Source organism: Lepidochelys olivacea, assembly GCF_965140295.1.
Source record: "Lepidochelys olivacea isolate rLepOli2 genome assembly, chromosome: 6".
In the NCBI taxonomy this organism is placed as follows: Eukaryota; Metazoa; Chordata; order Testudines; family Cheloniidae; genus Lepidochelys; species Lepidochelys olivacea.
In genome coordinates this window covers 36,331,132-36,358,237 of record NC_140416.1, presented here as the reverse complement: position 1 = coordinate 36,358,237, position 27,106 = coordinate 36,331,132, and the positions used below count along the sequence as shown (strand labels likewise).

Genomic DNA, 27,106 nt, shown 5'->3' with positions numbered 1-27,106 from the left:
ACAAATTGTGTGGCAGGTAGAAGGCCACTCTGTAGAACAAGTGTGTGCTTTTACTTAACTAGGGATAAAGTTTCATCATTCAGGCTGCTGGTCCCTGTATTAACATTTTAAATAAAAGGCCCTTGGCTCTGCTCCAGGGGTGTTCTATTTTACCCACTTCTATGGTGGGAACAGAGTTGCTCCAGTGCTAAGAGTTTTTAATGCTAAAATAATAGTGCAGACACTCTATGGGGCTGAAGTTTGGTTTAGTGGCCAAATTTCAGCCTAAGAGATTGTTCAAAATAATATTTGAGGGGACTTTTAATTCTTTCAAATTCCCCCCTGCCTTATTTTTACATGCAAAGGTGGGTGTTCCTTCTGTAAGTAGCAGAGCTTGTTGTAGTTCTTTTCTTAAATTTTGGTGTAAGATCTGTACTCTTCCAGATTATTCATTGCCCCCTCTTTACCTCCAGGAGACGGAGGAACAATCCATGTACTCCTTATTTCCATTGTATAAGACCCTTCTGTTTGTTATAGCTAGGATGGTTTTTTCTATTACTCATTATTGTTGATATCTTCTAATCAACATAACCAATTACTCAAACAGAGAGCGAGTGATACTATCCAGCAAGAACATCTAGCTATGATTCATGATTCTACATTTGCCTTTTGGTTTTCTACTTTGAAGAGGGCTCATGTTTTTGAACCACATTTGAAGGAGTAATCAAATCATTTTTTTTACGTCAGGCATATATTCAGTTAAGACTCCAAATCATGGAAACTGCTATCCTTAAAGGTAGATATGCAAAAGTTCCTTCACATCTTCATTTTTGCCCATGTAAATCTGGAGTATTGGAAGATCTACCTCATTATCATTTGCATTGTAGAATTTTCCAGCTTCTGAGAATGCTAGATTTTACCTCTTTTGTATACAAAATAATAAGGTTTTTAGTTTTTTCTCAATCCTTGGTAATAAGCAAATTGGTGGCAATTTTTGCCCTTTTCTACGTTGTGCCAAAGGAGGGAGATTTTATTAGGTTCTGAGTGACATTCTGAGTATTATATCGCTGTTGCTGCTGTTTTAGATTGTGTATGTTTTTCTTTTTGTATTAGCAAAAGACATATGTCATATGTGAGTCAATAAAATGTAATTGAATTGGCTGTGTGGCATAGGCTGTACCTAAACGTGACTGAGATAAACTTGTAGGATTTAAGCAAATGGAGAAAATAGCCGAAATTATATCGGCACTCATGGTTAACAGGATATTTCCATCCTCTGTGTCCATAAATTCATTGCCTGGGCATCTTGCTGGACTCCCAAGTAAGGAGAAGCTGTCAGGAGCACTTCCTATAGGTGGAATGTGTCAAAAGAGGTTGTATCTCTTCCCTTCACATGCAGAGAGCTCCACACCATTATCTATGCCTTTGTCAGCTCAAAATTAGATCATTGCAATGTGCTCTGCATGGGGATTGTATCTTCAAACCATTCAGATATTACAGCTTGTGCAGAATGCAGTGCTTACCATGTAAAACAGGTTTAAAGAGACCACGTTACATTTGCTCCATCGTCTGCACTGGTTACCAACTGATTTCCAGTCAATCTGTGGTGTTGATTTAGACCTTTAGAGCACTCTATGGTTTGGGTCTTAGCTATCTGAGGGTATGTCTACACTATGAAATTAGGTTGATTTTATAGAAGTCAATTTTTAGAAATCGATTTTATACAGTCAATTGTGTATGTTCCCACTAAGCGCATTAAGTCGGTGGAGTGTGTCCTCAATACTGTGGCTAGCATCGACTTATGGAGCAGTGCACTGTGGGTAGCGATCCCACAGTTCCTGCAGTCTCCGCAGCCCATAGGAATTCTGGGTTAAGCACCCAATGCCTGATGGGGCAAAAACATTGTCGAGGGTGGTTTTGGGGACATGTTGTCAGTCGCCCCTTCCTCTCTCCCTTCCTCCCTCTCTCCCTCCATGAAAGCAACGGAAGACAATTGTTTTGCACCTTTTTTCTTGGGTTACCCGTGCAGATGCCATACCACGGCAAGCATGGAGCCCGCTCAGCTCACTGCTGCTGTAGTGAGCATTGTAAACACCTCATGCATTATCCTGGAGTCTGTGCAGAACTGGGCTAAGAGACACCAGCACGAGGACGATTGTGATGAGGACGTGGACACAGATGTTCCTGAAAACATGAGCTCTGGCAATTGGGACATCATGGCAGCAGTGGGGCTGGTTGATACAGTGGAATGCTGATTCTGGGCCCAGCAAACAAGCACAGACTGGTGGGACTGCATAGTGTTGCAGGTATGAGATGATTCACAGTGGCTACAGAACTTTCGCATGCGTAAGGCCACTTTCCTTGAACTTTGTGAGTTGCTTCCCCCTGCCCTGAAGCGCAGGAATACCAAGATGAGAGCTGCCCTGACAGTTGAGAAGCATGTGACGATAGACCTGTGGAAGCTTGCAACGCCTGACCGCTACTGGTCAGTCGGGAATCAATTTGGAGTGGGCAAGTCTACTGTGGGGACTGCTGTGATCCAAGCAGCCAATGCAATCACTGATGTTCTGCTTTCAAGGGTAGTGACTCTGGGAAATGTGCAGGTCATACTGGTTGGCTTTGCTGCAGTGGGGTTCCCTAACTGTGGTGGGGCAATAGACGGAACACATATCCCTATCATGGCACCGGACCACCTTGCCAACCAGTACGTAAACCATAAGGGGTACTTTTCAATGTGCTGCAAGCACTGGTGGATCACAAGGGACGTTTCACCGACATCAATGTGGGATAGCCAGGAAAGGTGCATGACACTTGCATCTTTAGGAACTCTGGGCTGTTTGAGCAGTTGCAAGAAGGGACTTACTTCCCAGACCAGAAAATTACCGTTGGGAATGTTGAAATGCCAATAGTTAACCAGCTTACCCCTTGCTCCCATGGCTCATGAAGCCTTACACAGACAGCTTGGACAGTAGTAAGGAGCAGTTCAACTATAGGCTGAGCAAGTGCAGAATGGTGGTAGAATGTGCCTTTGGATGTTTAAAAGCTCGCTGGCGCTGTTTGCTGACTAGGTCAGACCTCAGTGCAACTAACATTCCCATTGTTATTGCTGCTTGCTGTGTGCTCCATAATATCTGTGAGAGTAAGGGGGAGACGTTTATGGTGGGGTGGGAGATTGAGGCAAATTGCCTGGCGGCCAATTTTGAGCAGCTAGACAGCAGGGCGATTAGAAGAGCACAGCTAGGCACGCTGCACATCTGAGAGGCTTTGAAAACCAGTTTTATGACTGGCCAGGCTACGGTGTGACAGCTGTGTGTGTTTCTTCTTGCTGCAAACCTTCCCCCTTTGTTGATTTCAATTTCCTGTAAGCCAACCATCCTCCCCCCCCTTCAATCACAGCTGGCAAAGGAAATAAAGTAACTTTTGTTTTGAAGCCATGCATTCTTTCTTTATTAATTAAAAAAAAAAGTGAGAAAACTGACAAGGTAGCCCGGGTGGGGTGGGGTGCAGGAAGAGGGAAGGCCAAGGCCACATTGCTTATTGTAGTCACACTACAAATCAAAACTGTTTGAATGACAGCCTTCTGTTGCTTGGGCCATCCTCTGGAGTGGAGTGGCTAGGTACCCGGCACCTCTCCCCACCCCATGTTCTTGGGTGTCTGGGTGAGGAGAATATAGAACTTGGGGAGGTGGGCAGGCGGTTATGCAATGGATGCAGCGGGGGTCTGTGCTCTTGCTGGCTTTCCTGCAGCTCCAAGAGACGCTTCATCATGTCCATTTGCTCCCCCATTAGCCTCAGCATCGCCTCCTGCCTCTGCTCTTCATGCTCACTTAATGCTTTCCTGGCCTCTGCCACTGAATGCCTCCATGCATTAAGCTGTGCCCTATCAGTGCAGGAGGACTACAGGAGCTTGGAAAACATGTCATCGCAAGTGCGTTTTTTTCGCCTTCTAATCTGCGATAACCTCAGGGACGGAGATGATAGGGGGAGCATAGAAATATTTGCACCTGGGGGAAGATAAAAAGGGAGAGTAAAATTTAAGATGATACGTTTCTGAGAACAAAAGGGACACTGTTTCACAGTGAATCAAGCAATTCACAGTGGACAGCACATATGCTTTAGGTACAAGGTCGCATTTTGCCTTTTATATTGAGCGCCTGCCACTATGGTGACACATCACACATGGCTGGACAACAGAATTCGGTTTCCAGGCAGCCATGGTAAGCCTTTTGGTACACGGAGTTGGTTTCTTCCGCCTTCATAACATGTGGGAATGATTTCAAACTGCAGCACCATCGTTTCCCATCGCAAGTAATGCCAGTTGGGTTTCACATTTAAAAGGAGGGGCTGTGGTTTTCGGGTGGATGTGCAGCACACATTTCCCCCCACCCCTCCACATGGCTATTCTCTGGGATGATCCCTTCACCCCTGCCCCTGCCGCGTGGCTATTCTCTGGGATGATCCTTTCACCCCTCCCTCTGCCGCGTGGCTATTCTCTGGAATGATCCCTTTTAGCCAAGCGCAAACAGCCCAGCATGAATGGGGTCCTTTTACTGTTCCCTTACAAAAATTCCCCTATTTCAACCAGGTGATTATGAATGATATCACTCTCCTGAGGCTAACACAGAAAGATAAAGACCGAATGTTGCTTGAATGCGACCAAAACCCAGGACCATTCGATGCTATGCTTTTTCCTGCAATGATTCCAGACGACTTGCTACTGGCTTGGCGTGGTAAAGTGTCCTAATGTGGAGGATGAAATAAGGCAGCCCTCCCTAGAAACCTTCTGCAAGGGCTTTCAGAATACCTCTAGGAGAGCTTCACTAGGAGGGTGGTGAAACACTGGAATGTGTTACCTAGGGAGGTGGTGGAATCTCCTTCCTTAGAAGTTTTTAAGGTCAGGCTTGACAAAGCCCTGGCTGGGATGATTTAGTTGGGGATTGGTCCTGCTTTGAGCAGGGGGTTGGACTAGATGACTTCCTGAGGTCCCTTCCAACCCTGATATTCTATGATTCCATGATTTTATGTCCCTGGAGGATTCCCACTCCATCCGCAGACACGTTAACAGACTTTTCCAGTAGCTGTACTGGCTGCGAATGCATCCCAATTCTTCAGGGCAAATCAAACATTAAACACTATTGCTTTTAAACCCTGTACTGTAGTTACAAATATGCACTCACCAGAGGTGCCTTCTCCAGCTTCAGGGTCAGGGATCCCACCTTGGGAGGGTATTGGCTCCAGGGTGGTGAAAAGGTCCTGGCTGCTGGGGAGAATGGATTCACCGCGTGCCTGCTGTGCATTCTCCTCCTCCTCCTCTTCCTCATCTGCAGAATCATCTTCCCTGTTGAGTGAGACTTGCCTCTTGCAGGTGTCCATGGACAGTGGTACGGAAGTGGTAGGGTGTCCCCCCCCCCCCAGAATGCCATGCTCCTGATCATAGAAGCGGCATGTATGGGGCTCTGACCTAGAGTGACCGTTTGCCTCCTTTATCTTTTGGTAGGCTCGCCTGAGCTCCTTAACTTTCACGCGGCACTGCTGTGTGTCCCTGTTGTAGCCTCTTTCTACCATGCCCTATACAATTTTGGCATTATATATTAGCATTTCTTCTTTTTGATCAGAGTTCTGCCTGCATAGATCCTTCTCCTCATACAGCAATCAGATCCTGTGTCTCCCTTTTGGTCCATGCTGAAGCTCGTTTGTGATTCTGGGGGGACTGCATGGTCACCTGTGCTGCTGAGCTCACCATGCTGACCAAACAGGAAATGAAATTCAGAATTTCCTGGTGGGGCTTTTCCTGTGAACTGGCTAGTGCATCAGAGTTCAAAGTGATGTCCAGAGCAGTCACATTGGAGCACTCTGGGATAGCTCCCGGAGGCCAATACCGTCAAATTGCGTTTACACTACCCCAAATTCGACCCAGCAAGGTCGATTTTAGCACTACTCCCCTCGCCGGGGAGAAGTGCAGAAGTCAATTTTAAGAGCCCTTTAGGTCGCTGGAACGGGGTTGGCTGTGTAGACACATTCATTTTAAAATCAACCTAACGCGGCTAAATTTGACCTAACCCCATAGTGTAGACCCTGTAATGTAGACCAGAGCTGAGACGCTGATTGTTTTTGTGTGTTACCGTGACAGCTGAGATCATCTGAGGCATTCAAGCAAACAGGCCTCTCCTTGTATAAACAGGACAGAACTGGCATTCTCTGAGAGGAGTCCTTGGTTTGGAGTTCACTGCCTTCCGTAGTTAACCAGAGCTGGGATATGGTGACCTTCAGGACATGCTGGAATACCTACTTGATCTCCTAGGCTTTTCTTGGGAAAGGGAAGAGAAGGGCTGATTGGTGGATAGAAGATGCTTGCTTAGGGAAGTTGTCTTAGGTTGGGAAGATATTGTAGAAGAGCTGAGGTCTTTTTCTTTTATGATTTGTGGGCGAAAGTCCTTATTTTAGTGCCTTATTTTGATATGTATTATTGATATTTTATTAAAAGCTACTTTAAGTATATTTTGTATTGCATTTAGAGCTTCAAGTAGATATAGTTAGTAAAGATGAATAAATAAATCTTGATGACCTGAATATACATTGGAAAGTAACTCTTTGCAATAAAAGTGGAAATCTGGTTTAAGTCATTTAAGTTTATTCCAGGATTATTACACCCCCTGAAGAAGTCCAGACTCCAAATGACTGAAACACTGAGCTGTTCCTTGTCTTATTAATAGATATGTCTACCCAATGAAGAATTGGTGTTTTGGGGTTTTTTAAATTTGAAAAATGGGGTGTCAGATATTGAACTTGCGTACTGTTTTTGGTAGTTTTCTTACAGGGACTTGTAAAAGGCCATCCTGGGGCTGTGGTGTTGAGCCACAGAATAAAAGGAAAAAATGGCACAAAAGAAAAACTATAACACCATTTCATGCAGCAGTCTCCCGGCATGGAACCTCTCTGTTCCATTTGGTTTCCAGAGTGGTAAAACTATCCTCAGAAGGCTATCCTCAGAACTGGATCATTGTGTAGAATCTACTGCCAAGGAGCCTGGCAGGATCCTTTCAGTCATTGTAAATCAATAGAAAATGCAAACAGTCTTTTCTGAGGGGTGCAGTACTCTGGCAGGGATGAAGCAGTCTATTCCCCAGTTTCTCCCGACCTCTCAGTCTGGCTGGTTCTGAGAGTCTCCAGGCTCAGTTCTGTCCTAGACTGGAAGAAAAGAGAAAATGTTCTTTATGAGAGACCCCAAGCTATTTCCTCCTCTTGCTTAAAAGCCTGCTCTGTTGAGTTTATGGGAGACGGAGTCTCTCTCTAATTGACAGACTGAATAGGTAGGTTCTCTAGCGTGGAGCAGGGACTTAAGCCATTCCTTACCTGATCTAGTGTAGAACATGTGCTCTGCAACTAGTTTTTTTCATATTCCCTGGCTTCTAACATCATAAAGCAAATAGGGCCAAGTTTTCAAACCTCAGCTCTGTACGTGTGCAATTTGCATATGTGGTGGCTTGATCTAAACGCTGTATAGAAATACAAGGTTTTATGGACATGGCAGACACACATGCATTTTTGTTGGTTGTAACCTTTTTCCAATATAGTCACCTTTACTGTGGGTTGGACTGAAACCTCAGAATCCAGTCTGTATAAGGGGCAGGGCTTACATGCACTGCCTCAGGAGCGGGGCAGGAACCAGACTGTGGTCCTGGAGTTTCCCCCTTTTTCCAGGGAGACATAATCTCAACATCCTTTTTGATGACCCAGGTTACTGTCCTGTCTGCATCAGCTGTGGTATAGGAACTGGTGCAGTAGGGGGCAGAGTCAAAGCTTCACACACTTCCCAACCCTGCCAAACCAGCTGTGCAGAAGAGAGAGTGGCCACTCATGGTCTGGGTGGGAACCTAAGGTAAGGAGGCTCCTTATGAGCTCTTACTTCTCTATGCAGGTCACAGGAGGGCTCATGATTGAGCCCTGCGTTTGTTTGTATAGGTGAAAAGGCATAACTTCCTCTGAAATTGATTGCTTTCTCTCTTTCCTGCCTTGGCACATTTTGAAATATTTCCTGTTACCCGAAATGAAAAAGTTTATTAATCAATAATGGTTGTTTTAATGAGTTCACTGCTAAATGGGTTTTAGCCCTAAGAAGAAGGCAGTAAGTCAATAGCCTGAAGTATGGTAGAACAAAAGGTCATCCTAAATAGGATAAATAACTAATGAAATGTACAAACTATGGCTGGGTGTGTAATTTAAGTGAGTACAGAGTTCTCAAGACAGAGTTTTTAATTTCATATTCAGTTCAATTTGCTCTTTAGCTGCTTTTGCCAAGTGCTAGAGTTGCTGGTGGATTGTAAAGGTCACATTCTCTCCTGGGCAGACACTTTACCACTGTAATTAGTTGTGCTAATCTGCATTTTCAGAAGCTGTTAATCTGAAACAGAGGTTGTAAATGTGGAAGGAATTTTAGTTTCAGTGGATTTACTAAAGCTGTCTCCAGTTGCTACCACTGCAACTCATGCATGCATGTCCTGTCAGGCCATGTCTGTTCCTTCATGTGTCTTGGTTCTGTCTCCTTGCTTCCTGAGATAGCCTGTGAAAGATTTAATGTTCCAGTAGGCAGCACACCACAACTTGTGTGTTCATGCTACAACTCAATGCCTTTGCCTCGTTAGGATCTTGCTTAAACCTCACCATGTACTTATACTTTTCTGGCTGTTATTTATCTGCATTTTAATATCAAATGCATGTTGATAGTCATTATGCCTGCTCTCACCCTGCTACTAAATACATTCTGCCCTTAATTAATAATTTTTATATCTCTGCTTCTCCTTGATAGTGTTGAATATTCACTGCTATTCAAAATGTCTTCCCTGAGCTTCTGAGATGCTATTTTTTCTTGGTTCTCCTGTTTGCTTTTTCGCCAATCTTTGAATATTTGTTCCAATAGCTTCATCTCTTTTTCCCATCTCTTTGTCTGCTGTGGTGCTGCAGGGATTTATTCCTTAGCCCTCTCCACTCTTTCTCTAGTCTCTCCTTCTAGGAGAGAGCAAGACCACCTAAGGGTTCAGCTGCATTACACTCTCTATATTTTACCTGTCCTCTTCCTGAGCTTTCACCCTCTATCTAGTCCCTCTTCTCCACCCACTTCTTATATCTCTGCCTGGATGTCTTCTCACCACATTGAATTCAACATGGCTACAACTGAGTTTATCAGCTCCACCTCCAAATCCTCTACTCTCCCACTTTCTCTGCCATTGCTGACACTCTTCCACTCCATTTCCCTCACATCTAGGCCCTTGCGAAATCCTGCCACGTTGTTTCTTCCTTTCCTATCTGTCCCCACTGCCAAAATCTTAACCATGCTCCAGTAATTTCCTGTCTGCTCTCCTGCAACCACATTTTTATTGGTCCCCTTTTCACCTATTTTTTCCAAATCTTCTCCATTAAAAAAGACTACAGCTAAGTTTATCTTTCTTTCGCAGTGCTCTGTCTCCAAATGTGTGCACTGATCTCCTGAGTATTAGGTTCAAGCTTTTCCTGCATGCTTTCTTAGCCTTCCATAACTCTGTCCCCTTACACACAAGTCTTCCAAACTTTTCACACAGCTTTGATATATGTGTCGTACTATACTTCAAGAAGTATAGTCATTTATGCTCCTTCTATATCTGCAGTGATAACAAGTATTCCAGGTTCCCCCAAGGCCAGTTATAGGTGTAGTTATGTTATAGACAAAGATGGGATTTGGTCCTCTCCTCTCCAATTGCTACTAAACATACGGCAGGGGCCTCCAAAGGAAGTGTTGCTGCAACCTGTATGCATTTTTATTTGTTGGTCTCCCCTCATTTTTGCTTCTTTGCTTCTCCTTCCTCATCTCTGCAGCTGTTTCTTTGTGTCCCATTTTGGTATGTTCTGCCCACCACTCACATACACATTTTATATCTTTCTTATTATTTGATCTCAGAACGGTAGGTGCTTATGTTAATCCATCCATTCTCAACTAGGAAAGGGATTGCCCAAATGTACATGAATTTGAGATTAAACTTCACATAATGGGAGGATTCTCTCACTTTCCAAGTACCCCAGCTGCTTGCTAATGGAAGATGGCAAGTTATGTGAGAGTGGGAGACGTTTCTAGAAATGCACTGGTAGCCAGATGGAATCATAAGAAATTTCACAGCAGTAATGTGACAGTCTTTTGAATCTGCCTAAAGAACACCTGGTAAGTAGTTCTGTAAACCTCACAGAATGAGTGTGGATGCCTGGGGGATTTTGTTCACCAAAGGATGTAAAAGAAAAATTATCAGCTGGCATAGAAAAATACTTTACTTTAAAGTGAGGAGAAAAGGACTGGAGCTGGGTAGCTGTGAGTTGTGGAAGAGAAACAGCAGATGACTCCATAGCAGATGACATTCTTATTTGTTTTTTGCTACTCTGCATGCTTTCCTCTATGTGTCAAACTGTGATAATGTCAGTTTGACACTATCTTGAGTCTACAGTATCTCTTGTATGCTGCTGATGAGAATGATGACCTTCAAGTGTGAAGGAACAGAGGACGAGAGAGAGAATGTTACAGATCATACGTGGATTGATGTTGATGTATTCTGATGTTCTAGAAAGCAAAGCCTGCAGAAAAAAAATAAACCTCTCTCTCCATGTTTCCCTCTAGGACTCACTTCAGAAAGCAGTAGGTGAGTCTTGTATAATGTAAACCATGCAGAAGGCTTTGGCTCTGGGTTCTGTTACAGTATGTGTACCAATAGTCAGTTAGTACAATTTGTTAGTGGTGTAACAGACTGGGGCAATGATGAATTTTGAGGTCATTTAAAGCAATTTTAAACCACAGACTGGCTAAAGCCCTGATTCAGCAAAGCACTTAAACACGTGCTTAATTTTAAGCATGTGTTTGAGTCTATCCTTATTCAGCAAAGTGCATGCTAAAATTCCATTGAAGTCAATGGGACTTCAAGTTAATTACATGCTTAAGTGGTTTGCTGAACTGGAGCTAAAGGTTTGGAAAGAAGGCACCCCATAGTTGCTTTTTAAGGTCTCCTAAATGTATTTCTAATGTCAGACAACAGTTTCTGTATTGTACAGGATACACCATTAAAGAACACACTCTGTACGTCACACAGCCACTGCAACTGTTTTGGTGGTGTGACAGGGTCGGGCCAGATGGGTACAGGAGAGTAATAGAAGGCAGATATATTAGCCCCAGGCTAAGTAGGTTCCTTTTCCCTGGGTAAGGTAACAGGGAAGGTTCCAGAACAATCAGGAACCTTCTGGAGACAATTAAGACAGGCTGATTAGAACACCTGCAGCCAATCAAGAACCTGCTAGAATCAATTAAGGCAGGCTAATCAGGGCACCTGGGTTTTAAAAAGGAGCTCACTTCAGTTTGTGGTGTGCATGTGAGGAGCTGGGAGCAAGAGGCACTAGGAGCTGAGAGTGAGAACGCGGACTGTTGGAAGACTGAGGTGTACAAGCATTATTAGACACCAGAAGGTCCTATGGTGAGGATAAAGAAGGTGTTGGGAGGAGGCCATGGGGAAGTAGCCCAGGGAGTTGTAGCTGTCACACAGCTGTTCCAGGAGGGACTCTAGACAGCTGCATTCCACAGGGCCCTGGGCTGGAACCCGGAGTAGAGGGCGGGCCCGGGTTCCCCCCAAATCCTCCCAACTCCTGGTCATACACAGGAGGAGTCGACCTGGACTGTGGGTTCAGAAGAACGGCCAAGCTGAGGGCTCCAAGGCGAGCAAATCCGCCAATAAGCGCAAGACCCACCAAGGTAGAGCAGGAACTTTGTCACAGTGGCTAGTAATGTTCAAGACATGTAACTCGTTGAGCCACAAACAACAGGAACAGCAGCATAGAGACCAAAGTGTTGCAGTGTACTTGTCATGAAACACGGGCCTTGAACCTCAGTCCACAGAAACAACCACACTTCAGTCCTCCAGTTGGCAGCCTGCTGACAACCGCTGACCCAGGATCCATGAACCCAGCCCCAGTTTGAGGCTCCATCCCTGATATCCTATTGGGGGAGTCCCAGGGCAGCCAATAGGCCTTCTGCCTGTACTTAAGCCAGCAAAGGGAACAGGAAGCTGTCCAAAGAACTGGGATCCACCCTGCTCTGGACAGTGTTGTACTTCCTGCTCCTACTCCTGCTCCCCCAGCTTGACTTCCCAGCATCCTGTCCCAGATTGGCTCCTGCACTCTGACTTGTGATTCTGAGCTCTAGTTTGTCTTTTGCCTCTGACCCCCTGGTATCCTGACTCCGCCTGACTCTGGTTATCAGCTTGTGGTTCTGATCTCCAGTTTCTCTCCTGCTTCAGATCTCTTGGTATCCTGACCCAGCTGACTCTCAACTCCTTAGTGTGGTCTGACCACTAGATCTGGTTTCCCACAACCTGGCCTTGACAGTACCTATTGTGCTGCAAGCCTTTTCATGCAGGCTGATACTCCTGAGCTGGCTCTGCAACGTCATTTCCAGCCTACCACTCCATTCTTTCCCCTATAAAATAGCATCTCATTCACTGGGTGTGGTTAGCATCCAGAGGTAGTTCCACCCCGAGGTTGGCTGGCATAGCCATATTCTAGCTGATCATGATTCCTCTGTTTGCCTAGCTCCTCTTGCTACTACTGCTGCCCCATCTACTTGCCTCTGTCTCAGAAATGACACCGCTAAAATCACTCCATCATAGGTGCAAGGCTCCTGGACCTTATTGGTTAATGCGGAAAGCCTGATTATGATTTTTGGCCCAGAGTTCAGTCCTGGATACCTTCTTGGTGCTGTGAATGGTGTTATTAACTGAATAATCCTGTTTATCATAGGAATTACTAGAAGCTAATCCTGAAAACTAGACAGCTCAGTCCTTCAAGTTTCTTCCTTCCTCTAATGATCTAGTCAAAGAATATTACCGAATGCTAATAAATGTGGCTGGGTAATCATGTGTAAGAGCAGAAGTGGTAGATTGCAAAAATTTGATGTAAATGTATGTTACTTATGTAGGACCTCAGTGGTTTGTGTAGCAATTCCCTTCAGTTCCTAGTTCTATGATTAACATTTGGCAATTAATTTTGTGTTTTCTTCATACAATAGCAATCCTATATAAATGAAACTTCACTTTGTTGGTGCTAAACTAATCCAGATGCTAATTTTGTAGGGATGTATTGTACAGAACCATGTACTTTGCTATTGACTTATAATTAGTGCTTCAGAACCAGGTGAAACCCCTGCCCTAACTATTGTAAATGTGCAAGTGTTTTTCCCCTGTTTTTTTTTGTTTGGGGGGTCTTAGAGCATTAGGCATTAGAGCCCTGAATTGATTTGATTTACTTGGTTGTATTGCATGGCTAAGGGTGGCATGAGTTCTACAGGTTGACTGTGCATTGTGTGAAGAAGTACTTCCTAATGTTTGTGTTAAACCTGCTGCCTATTAATTTCATTGGGCAACCCTAGTTCTTGTGTTGTGAAGGGGTAAATAACACTTCCTTATTCACTTTCTCCACACCATGATTTTATAGACCTCTATCATATATCTCCCCCCTTAGTTGCCTCTTTTCCAAGCTGAATAGAATCATAGAATATCAGGGTTGGAAGGGACCCCAGAAGGTCATCTAGTCCAACCCCCTGCTCAAAGCAGGACCAATTCCCAGTTAAATCATCCCAGCCAGGGCTTTGTCAAGCCTGACCTTAAAAACCTCTAAGGAAGGAGATTCTACCACCTCCCTAGGTAACGCATTCCAGTGTTTCACCACCCTCTTAGTGAAAAAGTTTTTCCTAATATCCAATCTAAACCTCCCCCACTGCAACTTGAGACCATTACTCCTCGTTCTGTCATCTGCTACCATTGAGAACAGTCTAGAGCCATCCTCTTTGGAACCCCCTTTCAGGTAGTTGAAAGCAGCTATCAAATCCCCCCTCATTCTTCTCTTCTGCAGGCTAAACAATCCCAGCTCCCTCAGCCTCTCCTCATAACTCATGTGTTCCAGTCCCCTAATCATTTTTGTTGCCCTTCGCTGGACTCTCTCCAATTTATCCACATCCTTCTTGAAGTGTGGGGCCCAAAACTGGACACAGTACTCCAGATGAGGCCTCACCAATGTCGAATAGAGGGGAACGATCACGTCCCTCGATCTGCTCACTATGCCCCTACTTATACATCCCAAAATGCCATTGGCCTTCTTGGCAACAAGGGCACACTGCTGACTCATATCCAGCTTCTCGTCCACTGTCACCCCTAGGTCCTTTTCCGCAGAACTGCTGCCTAGCCATTCGGTCCCTAGTCTGTAGCTGTGCATTGGGTTCTTCCGTCCTAAGTGCAGGACCCTGCACTTATCCTTATTGAACCTCATCAGATTCCTTTTGGCCCAATCTTCCAATTGGTCTAGGTCCTTCTGTATCCTATCCCTCCCCTCCAGTGTATCTACCACTCCTCCCAGTTTAGTATCATCCGCAAATTTGCTGAGAGTGCAATCCACACCATCCTCCAGATCATTTATGAAGATATTGAATAAATCCGGCCCCAGGACCGACCCTTGGGGCACTCCACTTGATACCGGCTGCCAACTAGACATGGAGCCATTGATCACTACCCGTTGAGCCCGACAATCTAGCCAGCTTTCTACCCACCTTATAGTGCATTCATCCAGCCCGTACTTCCTTAACTTGCTGACAAGAATACTATGGGAGACCGTGTCAAAAGCTTTGCTAAAGTCAAGAAACAATACATCCACTGCTTTCCCTTCATCCACAGAACCAGTAATCTCTTCATAAAAGGCGATTAGATTAGTCAGGCATGACCTTCCCTTGGTGAATCCATGCTGGCTGTTCCTGATCACTTTCCTCTCATGCAAGTGCTTCAGGATTGATTCTTTGAGGACCTGCTCCATGATTTTTCCAGGGACTGAGGTGAGGCTGACTGGCCTGTAGTTCCCAGGATCTTCCTTCTTCCCTTTTTTAAAGATTGGCACTACATTAGCCTTTTTCCAGTCATCCGGGACTTCCCCGGTTTGCCACGAGTTTTCAAAGATAATGGCCAGTGGCTCTGCAATCACAGCCGCCAATTCCTTCAGCACTCTCGGATGCAACTCGTCCGGCCCCATGGACTTGTGCACGTCCAGCTTTTCTAAATAGTCCCTAACCGCCTCTATCTCCACAGAGGGCTGGCCATCTCTTCCGCATTTTGTGATGCCCAGCGCAGCAGTCTGGGAGCTGACCTTGTTAGTGAAAACAGAGGCAAAAAAAGCATTGAGTACATTAGCTTTTTCCACATCCTCTGTCACTAGGTTGCCTCCCCCATTCAGTAAGGGGCCCACACATTCCTTGGCTTTCTTCTTGTTGCCAACATACCTGAAGAAACCCTTCTTGTTACTCTTGACATCTCTGGCTAGCTGCAGCTCCAGGTGCGATTTGGCCCTCCTGATAACATTCCTACATGCCCGAGCAATATTTTTACACTCTTCCCTGGTCATATGTCCAACCTTCCACTTCTTGTAAGCTTCTTTTTTATGTTTAAGATCCGCTAGGATTTCACCATTAAGCCAAGCTGGTCGCCTGCCATATTTACTATTCTTTCGACTCATCGGGATGGTTTGTCCCTGTAACCTCAACAGGGATTCCTTGAAATACAGCCAGCTCTCCTGGACTCCTTTCCCCTTCAAGTTAGTCCCCCAGGGGATCCTGGCCATCTGTTCCCTGAGGGAGTCGAAGTCTGCTTTCCTGAAGTCCAGGGTCCGTATCCTGCTGCTTACCTTTCTTCCCTGCGTCAGGATCCTGAACTCAACCAACTCATGGTCACTGCCTCCCAGATTCCCATCCACTTTTGCTTCCCCCACTAATTCTACCCGGTTTGTGAGCAGCAGGTCAAGAAAAGCGCCCCCCCTAGTTGGCTCCTCTAGCACTTGCGCCAGGAAATTGTCCCCTACGCTTTCCAAAAACTTCCTGGATTGTCTATGCACCGCTGTATTGCTCTCCCAGCAGATATCAGGAAAATTAAAGTCACCCATGAGAATCAGGGCATGCGATCTAGTAGCTTCCGTGAGCTGCCGGAAGAAAGCCTCATCCACCTCATCCCCCTGGTCCGGTGGTCTATAGCAGACTCCCACCACTACATCACTCTTGTTGCACACACTTCTAAACTTAATCCAGAGACACTCAGGTTTTTCTGCAGTTTCGTACCGGAGCTCTGAGCAGTCATACTGCTCCCTTACATACAGTGCTACTCCCCCACCTTTTCTGCCCTGCCTGTCCTTCCTGAACAGTTTATAACCATCCATGACAGTACTCCAGTCATGTGAGTTATCCCACCAAGTCTCTGTTATTCCGATCACGTCATAGTTCCTTGACATCACCAGGACCTCCAGTTCTCCCTGCTTGTTTCCAAGGCTTTGTGCATTTGTATATAAGCACTTGAGATAACCTGTTGATCGCCCCTCATTGCCAGTATGAGGCAGGAGCCCTCCCCTCACAGACATTCCTGCCTGTGCTTCCTCCCGGTATCCCGCTTTCCCACTTACCTCAGGGCTTTGGTCTCCTTCCCCCGGTGAACTGGGAATAGTCCCAGTCTTTTTAATTTCTCCTCATATGGATGTTGTTCCAAACCCTTAATCATGTTTGTTGCCCTTCTCTGTACTTTTTCCATTTCTAATATATTTTTTTTTGAGATGGGACAACCAGAACTGCACATAGTAGTAAAGGTATGGGTGTACCATGGATTTATATAAAGGCAGTATGATATATTTCTGTCTTATTATCTATTCCTTTCCTGATGATTCCTAACGTTCTGTTCACTTTTTTGACTACTGTTGTGCATTGAGTGGATGTTTTCAGAGAACTGTCCACAGTGACTCCAAGACCTCTTTCTTGAGTGGTAACAGCTAATTTAGACCCCATCATTTTGCATGTACAGTTGGAATTATGTTTTCCAATATGCACTACTTTGCATTTATGAACATTGAATTTCAGCTGTCATTTTTTTGCCCAGTGACCTAGTCTTGTGAGATCCCCTTGAAACTCTTCGCAGTCTGCTTTGGCCCTAACTATCTTGTGTAATTTTGTATCCTCATTTGCCATCTCACTATTTACCTCTTTTTCCAGATCATTTATGAATATGTTGAGCAGCACTGGTCCCAGTACAAATCTCTGGGGACACCTCTACTTACCTCTCCCCACTACGAAAACTGACCATTTATTCCTACCCTTTGTTTCCTGACTTTTAACCAGTTACTGATCCAAGAAAGGACCTTCTCTCTTATCTCATGATTGCTTATTTTGCTTAAGAGCTTTTGATGAGGGAGCTCTCCCACTGCTCTACAAAAGCCACCTCCACAAGGGGCGTAGCTACCAGCCCTGGTGCACTGTCTATGCTGGCACTTTACAGCGCTGAAACTTGCAGCACTTGGGGTGCGGGGGGGGGGGGGTGTTCACACCCCTGAGCAAGAAAGTTGCATCGCTGTGAAGTGCCAGTATAGACAAGCCCTTAGCTTCTCTGAAACGGCCTTGTCTTCCTTGAGTGCTCCTTTAGCACCTCAATCATCCAGGAGCCACAGTGATTGTTTGGCAGGCTTCCTTCTTCTGATATACTTAAAATATTTTTTCTGTTAGTTTTTGAGTCTTTTGGTATTTGCTCTTCAAATTTTTTTTTGGCCTGCCTAATTGTACTCCTACACTTGACTTGCCAGAGTTCATGCTTTTTTTTTTTTTTTTTTTTAAGGATGTCTTTTTGCCTCTAACCACTTCTTTTACTCCGTTGTTTAGGCATGGTGCCAATTTCTTAGTCCTCTTATTAGTCTCTTTAATTTGGGATATACATTTAATTTGAGCCTTTATTATGGTGTTTTTTAAAAGTTTCCATGCAGCTTGCAGGCATTTCAGTCTTGTGACTTGTGATTGTTGCTTCTCCAATAGTTGGTGGAAGCCCTTTTGTGTGTGGATGCAAGGTATTTTTCAATCAATTGAGGGGAGAACAATGGGTGTAACATCTGTATTGTAGACATAGGGTTGTGTGAGTCACATTGCTTCTCAGGGCTCCCCCTGGGAGGTTGTGTGGTTTATGTAATACCTCCGATACAGGACTGTACTGAAGAGCACAATCTAGCCCATTGTAAGTACAATAATTTAAACTAATTTCCCCCATATAATATTTTTCTGCCTATATTTAGGAAATATCTGAGGATTTCATTTTGGTGCATAATATTCTCCTCTTTCTTTCATTCCAATTAAGTATGCTCCTTCCCTAAAATAATTTGTATCTGGATGCTTTATTCTCAGCATATGTTGCAACAAAGCCATTTCTCATCATGATCCAATACAGTTCTTAAACAATATAGTAAGAGGAAAGGTCTTTAATCCCTGTAATGTGAAAATGCTAGTTGGACTTGATATTAGCTTAACTACAGTGTGTTAATGCTAAATGAAAATACTGGTTTCAAAATAGTTTGGACTCTGCATTTAATTTTCACATTAAGATGTTTGCTATATGGCAAACAATAATATTGAGTTAGTAATAAACTAATCTGAACTACCTTTCACTCTGCAGTACTTTGTCAGCCACTCTGTAGTTAAAGTGTTTTGAATGGAAAATCTGTGTATATGGTGGGTTGGAGCCCAAATACAGGACTAGAGTAATAGAATCACAGATTTAAGACCAGTAGGAACCACTTCGATCATCTATTCTGACCTGTGTGTATGTGTACAGGACAATCTGCAGCACAGATGCTGCACAGAGAAGGAATTGAGCCTAAGGCCTTGTCTACACTACAGGGGAAAATCGACCTATGTTATGCTACTCCAGTTACGTGAATAACATAGTTGGAGTTGATGTAGCTTAGGTCAACTTACTGCAGTGTCTGCACCGTGCTGTGTTGACGGGAGATGCTCTCCTGTTGACTTACCTTACTCTTCTTCTGGTGGAGTATTGGAATTGACCAGAGAGCACTCTGAGGTCGATTTAGTGGGTCTTCGCTAGACCTGCTAAATTGACCCTCACTGCATCAATCGCAGCAGCATCAATCCCCAGTAAGTGGCCTCAGACTGGCATGATATCTTCCATGTTCCTTGCTTATTCCAGTGGAGTCATGATCTGCACTGGCCCCTACTGGTAGTAGGTTACCTCTTCCCGGGCTGGCTCAGCTGCACTGACAGGCTTATTGGGAGGCTGAGCCAATGCCCTGCCTACTTCCTACCCACTTGACTGAGTGGTGCAAAGTATTGAAAACTGTTAAAATTACAAGCTATCACTTCAAGTTTATAAGTGGTTTCAAGGGGGATTAGGAGGTCTGTAGCATCTACTCCAACATTGGTTGAAGTCGCATAGCAATGTGTATGTATGTGCAGGGAAAGCATCAGTTTTGTTACATCTGTAGTATAATTACCCACGCCCATTACAGGGGAGGGGTCTGCTTCCTCTTATGGACTGGGTACATAGGCTGGGCCACAATCTGGCTCACAGTGAAATGGAAGAGGACAATGATAAGCTTTAGTTGATTGATTATCTCATGAAAAACAACAACAAAATGTTAATTTTAATCTTGATTGAGTCATAATTAAAATAAAAAGAATGTAAGGTTTTCTGAATTGTGATTTTTAAGCGTACTGTGTAATCATTTTAAGAAAACAAAGCTTAGGAACAATAAGGTGTAGAATGCTAAATAAATTGGTGCTGGAGATGTTTTATACATCTGCACATATCAAATAAGGAGTTTAATTTCCTCATTTGTTTTTAATCCCCCCCTAATCAATTTCATTCCTGTTATATTTTCTTGCCTTTCTGCCTATAATTACACACGTTATTACAGCTGGCAAGATGACCACGTACAGATGCTTCATAGAGGAACCCAACCAATTTTGACTCTATTCCCATAGTGTACAGTATGCTAAGTCAGTGATGTTTGGTTGTCAGAATCCATTCCCTCTGTATAGCTGCTTCTAATCCCTAATATTTTGAGCGGCAAGGTGGTTGAGGTAATATCTTTTATTGGACCAGCTTTTGTTGGTGAGAGAGATGAGCATTTGAGCTTCTCTCTCACCAGCAGAAGCCAGTCCATTAAAAGATATTATCTCACCCACCTTGTGTATCTAATATTCTGGGACCAACACGGTTACAACTACATTGCATATAATATTTTGACACAGTATGAAGATGATAACACCAGAAGTTGTCTCGGGTGCAACAACTTATCTTCCTATTAAGTTAAGCCATCCTAATTTATGAGCAATATTAGTAATTATTTTGTATTATCACTGTGAGTAAAGCTGGGCGTTATCTTTAATTTTTCTGTATAATGAAACAATTAGAGAGTTATGTTTTACTCACATTGTACTTCTCATGTTCATATTTTTTAACTTTCTCTGATGGTTCATTCATTATGTCCTTCCAACACAGAGAAATAAGTCATTTACCTAGGATTAAACATTTTCTGTTCAGATTCACTGGTGTAGTGTATCAAGATAACACATTTGTTGCAAAATATTCATTTTAATTATTTTTTACAGGTACCAAACAACACCAAATAAATGTTGCCCCTTCTACAGAGTCTCCTGCTCACTGGAGATCTATATTTTCACCAACATGGCCTTCCACAGAAATTAAGTCTTCCTCAGTGGCTGACATGTCAATGAGACAGACATTGGAGAATGCAAACTTGCTTCAGAAAATAAAAACAACACTGACTGGCGCCAGAACTATGGATCAAACTAATTTTTCGCCCACTCTTTACCAAGGCAGCGGAAATAGTGCATCCCAGGAGCCTTCCGAGGTTTCAGCTGAATCACCAGTGAGGTCATCCTCTCAAGATGTAAATGAAACAGCTGTTGTATCAGGTTTGCCTCAAATCAGTATGTTTGCCACATTGTCCACAAAACCATCAATGACACATTCAAGTACTGCTGTACCATCTCAGCTAACATCATTAGAAACACCCTCCATTTCAAAAGAAACCACATCAGGATCAGACATTCTTGCAACTGTTCCATCACCATCATTTTCTTCATTGGTAATACAATCACCTCATACCATTATCTTTTCTAAGTTGACTGTACTACCCACCAAAGTGCCTTTATCCACAGATACTGAAAGTTCCTTCCACATAGATTCAACTGACTCTCATTTTAGTGCAAGCAGAGATAATCCACCAAGCACAGTCACTGCTGTAAATTCCAGTACATTGAATCACACATTATCCAGAAGGGGTCCCAAAGAGGTCACGGGTACCACATCACGTAATGGCTTTGGATCAACAATGATACATTCCACAAAGACAATGGGAAGAGTGTCACCCTCAGAAAGTACCTCCCTACTTTCTGCACACTCTCCAACTTCTCTGTCAGTAATTTCCTCTCAGTCTTTCCTACCAATAGCTTCTGAAACTGTGTCATGGCTTCCTACTGAAAGAACTTCATTGTCTCACTCAACAGATAACGTGTCTTCTTCTGGAGCAGTACCCACCAATCTGCCATTCCAGGCAGTGGTGACTGACAGAGAGAATGACGTCAGCCCAGATGCATCGTCACCAGCTTTTAATAGTAAATCAGAGATTCCAATGGTTAGTGCTTCATTCTTTCATACCGTGGGCACTATAGCTGCATTACCAAAAGTGATGAGTCATCAGTCTTCAACATCAACTAATGCCATGTCGGGTTCTACCAAGGCAATATTTTTATCACCAGCTTCTAATAATCCAGTGGGACTCTCCCATTCAACAGAAAATAGGTCTTCCTTTACTGTGCCAAGAACATTTATTCCAGATGCAATAAGCACCAGCAATGCAGTAGTTCCACCGCCAGCACCTACAAGTATATCAGACTTTCTTTTCAGAAAAAACCCACCTCCTTATTCAACCGATAAAGAATCTTCCTTAATAACTGTGACAAATCATACCTTTAATACTATAGCACGTACTAACAATGCAACAAACTCAACGCCAGCCTATGAGAACACTTCTGTGTTCCCTCTAATAAATATTTCGTCCTTTCGCTCAGCAGTGTCAATCAGTCAAGCTGTTGGAAAAGAGGTGACTGATACAGTTTTTGAGGCCAATGCAGTGGTATTACCAGGTGATTTTGAACATACTTTGCAACCTTCTGATGGCTCTTTAGCTAGAGAGGCACCCCATCAGTCTTTCGAAACAGGTAGTACAGCCAAAGTATACACCAACATAGATTCTAACCATGTCCTTTTTTACGGATCTCAGCGTTCTCCAGAAACTCGACCCAGCAAGCGCACAACAGGAACAGTGCTGCCTGAAAGTATTTTGAAAACAGAAGTCATCAGTCCTGTTACTACATCTGCAGTATCATTACCCACTCCCAATACAGGCCTTTCAAAATCTGTGCTCACTATTAAAGATACACCTGCTATTCATAATTCTACAACTTCACAGCTTTCAGCTATTAATGGAGAAAGTCCAGCTGTAGACTTAACAGAAAATGAAGAAACAAATACAGAAACATTCACCATTGTCACTCCACATATAGAATATGCCGCTCTACAAGCTTTAAATAAACCTGATCTTACCACTGATGAAGTTTCAACCACAGATGATACAAAACCATGGACCACTATTGTGCCTTCAGAATTATATGCATTGCCATCATTTGTTCCAGCAACAGAAGCCCCACACAGCCCAGCGTCAGCTTTTTCTAATATTTCAAATGCCGCCTCTGAAAGCAGCTTAGATACCACAAAGATACCTATACCTATAATCAGTGCTTCAGCTTCTGAATGGACTACTACAGCCATGCTTACTTCAGCTGGTGTTAGTGTTCTGTCAGTAAAAGAAACAACCAACATTCCAATAATGGAAGTTTCTCCAAGCACTTCTTCATTAGAAACTGGGTATCACGCCCCATATTCAACAATTTCAGGTCTGCAACAGCAAATAAATGATGTTACAAACAAACAAACTGCTTCTATCTCTGTAACTTTAGAAACGTCTACATCTGCAAAATCTAATCAAAATGTTTCAACTTCACCTTTGACTGAAATTAAGTCTCCTAATTTCACACAATTTAACATACGTTCATCTGCCCTGGAAAGGTCTAGTGTTCAGTATTCGCCCCAGGCTACCACTACAGCACTACCTGCAGCCCAGTCAAAAAAAGATACTGACACAACTCAAAATGTTACTGAATTCTTCACTCTCAGGGACACTAACTTCACTGCAAACTTTGAAGTATCCCCCCATCTGTATTTGCCTCCAGTGAAGGATTTTGCAACTGATGATACAAGTACTGCTTATAGCACTCTGAAATCTCAGACAATCCATGGTGACAATATCTCTTCATCAACAAAAGCCTTATACACAACACCATCTGAGCTACCACTGGCTTCTCAATTCACTGACAATTTGATTGTCTCAGCTAATAATGAAATTAGTTCTATCAGTGGTACACAACCAACAATTTCTTCCTTTCCAATAGCCAAACAATCTTCAAGCTCAACACTGATATCTATTCTAACTCCAGAAAAATACTTGTCTTCTGGAAATTTGACAGACTTCACAAACAGCTCTGTTTCAGAGCCACCGAGTCACTTGACTAGTGTTATTCAAAAACAAGCTACGTTTAGTACAGAAAGGTGGCATGCAAATGGTACAGGTGATATTCTAATTACAGTTGCTGTACCTAATGAAGCTACCAATGGCACCCCATCGCAAACACATACCACCAATGCTTTGCAGTCAGTCATCATAACTTCTGTCCATGCATCACCAACACATATAACCTCTGCTTTTTTGCCAACAACCAACTTTACCCATTCTGTCATTACAGTGCTACCTTCAGTGTCGGCAGGTGCAATACCTACAGTAGCAACTTCAGAAGCAAAATCAGTAACAGGAAAATCTGCGCCAACTTCATCCTTGTTTTCTCTAGGCAGTGAAAATGCATCCTTGCTGTCTGTGACAGCATTAAGCACATTGATATCAACACTAGCAAAAAATAACAGTGCCTCAAAAATGACATCAACAGTAGAAACACATACAAACTTTCCGTTTGCACCAAGACACACACCTACATCACGCCCCCACACCGTTATGTTTCTAACCAATAATGTTAGCACAGTCACAGCTTCCACACTGACATCCACAACACACACACAAAGACAGATAGAAACCACAGTACCTGACACCAAGAAATTTACAAGCTCAGAAATCACCAAAACATCAACTGCATATCCACTGACAATTACAGCAGCTTTGACATCTATTACAGCATCAGCGAAAACAACTAGGCTCCCCCCTGCTCCAGTGGAAAACAATTCTGCTGCTCCTACAACTGCAATTGCAACTTTTGCTAATGTGACAACAGTTCCCCCTCCGGAATGCCAGCTGTCCAGTAACCTTATGGTTAAATCAGGTATGGATCTATATTCAGCTTGTTTGATTAGAAATACATCCGTTTTGTATGAAGTATAGTTCATCATAAATAGAAAAGTTGTTTAAATACTGGTTAGTTTACTAAATAACTTAAGGGCTATAATGATTAATGTGGGGATTAGATACAATGGGGATGACTACACTAACAAGCCAAATAGATAGGTTATGGTGGGGTTAGTAAATATAGATAATAGATTTATATATATACTTTTACATTCTACCGTATACATGCTCAAAGGAGGTAACCAAATCCCATGCTCCAGGGCATGAGCTGCACGGTGGTCAAGCACATTATGATAGTTTGTTCCTTCCTCTGCAGTGACAGGCAGAGGTAACAGATTGAAGCAGGTTAATATACTAGATAGACTTTTGTTCTGATATGGAATGGCATGTCATTCTGTAAACTCCTATGTACAGAAGAATTTCAAAGCAATGTTTATATCATAACAGTGTCTCAAAAAAGCATTTCATATCATACGTTTTCAAAATATTTTATTGTCACATGTTGACATACTAAATTTTGATAATAGCACCACTTGTCATTGCTCTAATCTTGGTTTCTTAAACTTAAGGTAAGGCCACTCCTAAGAACAGTCAATTGAATGGGTCTTTAGAAATAATTTTTTACCAGACTTATGCTGGTGGTGTAGTGCAGTAGTTCTCAACCTTTCCAGACTCCTGTACCCCTTTCAGGAGTCTGATTTGTCTTGTGTACCCCAAGTTTCACCTCACTTAAAAACTACTTGCTTACCAACTCAGACATAAAAATACAAAAGTTTCACCACACGCTATTACTGAAAAATTGCTTACATTCTAATTTTTTCCATAAAATTATAAAATAAATTGATTGGAATATAAATATTTACATTTCAGTGTATAGTATATAGAGCAGTATAAACAAGTCATTGTATGAAATTTTAGTTTGTCCTGACTTTGCTAGTGCTTTTTATGTAGCCTGTTGTAAAACTAGACAAATATATAGAGATGAGTTGATGTACCCCTGGAAGACCTCTGTGTACCCCTGATTGAGAACCACTGGCATAGTGTATCACCACATTAGATACTTGGCTTTGAGAGTTACAAAAGGAAGGGGGAGGTATAGATAAAAGGATATGTCAATTTATACAGGCATGAGAGGGGCTTGGGAGAGTGAAATCTGGAAATGATCCTCTCTTGGATATATTATATCCTTTTTCCTATGTCTGAGGCCCCTAAATATCTGCTGCACTAACACGACATGGGCAGCAGCTGTGACAGAATGACAATATCCTGTAATATCTTGAACAATCTTATGGAATTTAGATAAATTTTATTGAATTAAGCTAAACCTTATTGAAGTAGGTTTGATACTTTTGGGACACAATGTATTAAAATACAATTGTGTATGTGCTTTTGCGGCATTGTATGTACCTTCTCTAGGAGGGAGTGCGGATGCTAATGAACGTCCTCTGTTATCAGCCTTCGATGCCATCTCCCCTCTAAAGCTATGCATATACTCTCCCGTCAGCATACAGCATCTTCACCAGATGTGCTAAAGTGGCGCAGCTGCATTGGAGTAGCTGCATCGATGTAGTGCTTCTAGTGTAGACTAGCCCTTAGTCTGTCTGCAAATTATGCTACAAAGATGCCATGGGTAAATGACCCAGTCTTTGCCCCAGAGCAAAAAACAAAAGTTCGGACAATTTCTATAATGAAAGTAACAGTGGATATGAAATGCCATTTTTATTTGTTTGTTTCCACTTTTGAGAAGTAAAAATATTAATTTGTTCTCTTTATGAAAATGTGCAGTGCATATTCTTCCACACAGTCCTCTCTGAACCTTCCTGTACCATGAGCCCTGTGAGGCAATGCCACATCAGCTGTGTTAGAATGCTTCATCAGTCTGTCTTCAGATAGTCTGGTTATAGAGTACTCTCCTCAAAACAGCAGCATGCTGGTAACTCAGTGTTTTAAAATATTACTGCAACTGTTAGTCCGTGATCCCCCCCAGATAGGCCTTGTACACTGAGGACTTGAGAAATCAGGTTGTGTCTAGCCCCTGCAGTACTGAACTTCTGTGTACCTGATGCACAGCATAGCTTCTTATGGATAGTCTTTGAGTTTCGAATGACTGTGATCAAAATTAGAAGAAAAAATAAACCAACCCTCAAGCAAACAGCACATTGATGTTTCAAACTAATGTTTAACTTGGTGTTGTTCAACAGTTCTGTTCCTGAACACAAGAAGGCTGCTGATCAGCAGTTCCTTAAAAGAGAATGTGACAAAAGGACTGACCCAGGCACTGAGACAAGCTTTCAACCAAAATGTCAATGCTCAAGTAAGCAAGCTTAGTTAGCATATAGTAAAATGTCTCCCCCCCCCGCCCCCCCAAAAGAACTTTTGTACTGAATATTAGTAGTTTGTGAAAGATGTTGTTTTTGTGGGGGTTTTGTGTGTTTTTAATAATATGAATTAAGGGCATCCTAGTTTCTAACTCTTGTATCTCATCTCATTTCCATTAGACCCAATTCAAACAAAAAGGAATAAGGCCTCCAAGACCCACAAAACTGAGTAGTTTGCATTTGTGATACACAGAGCCAGGTACCTTTTGATGGAATTGTGTACTGAATGGAATTCAGTCCATAAACTGGTTCTAGATAATCTAAGGATGGTATTAACTACTGGAAGATTGAGGGAGTAATCGCCTTCTCTTCCCAGCTGTTCCTTATCCACTTGGCTCTAGCAGAGGGAGCAGTGTGATGTGAAGTAGAGGCTGTCTGACTTGTTGCTCAGCAGGTGCTGCAAT

At 43.0% G+C, this 27,106-nt stretch overlaps 1 protein-coding gene across 3 annotated transcripts in view; it reads left to right on the top strand.

Moving 5' to 3' along the window:
- KIAA1549L (KIAA1549 like) overlaps positions 1-27,106 on the top strand; it is a 208,576-nt gene that overhangs the window by 85,705 nt on the left and 95,765 nt on the right. The window contains exons 2-4 of one of the 3 annotated variants that reach the window (XM_084631649.1): positions 20,441-20,767; positions 21,362-24,301; positions 26,526-26,638. In XM_084631649.1, coding sequence (XP_084487775.1) covers positions 20,441-20,767; positions 21,362-24,301; positions 26,526-26,638 — 3,380 coding nt within the window. Of the gene's footprint in view, positions 1-20,440; positions 24,302-26,525; positions 26,639-27,106 lie in introns of all 3 variants that reach the window. The other 2 variants (XM_084631650.1, XM_084631648.1) reach the window with 2 other exon arrangements.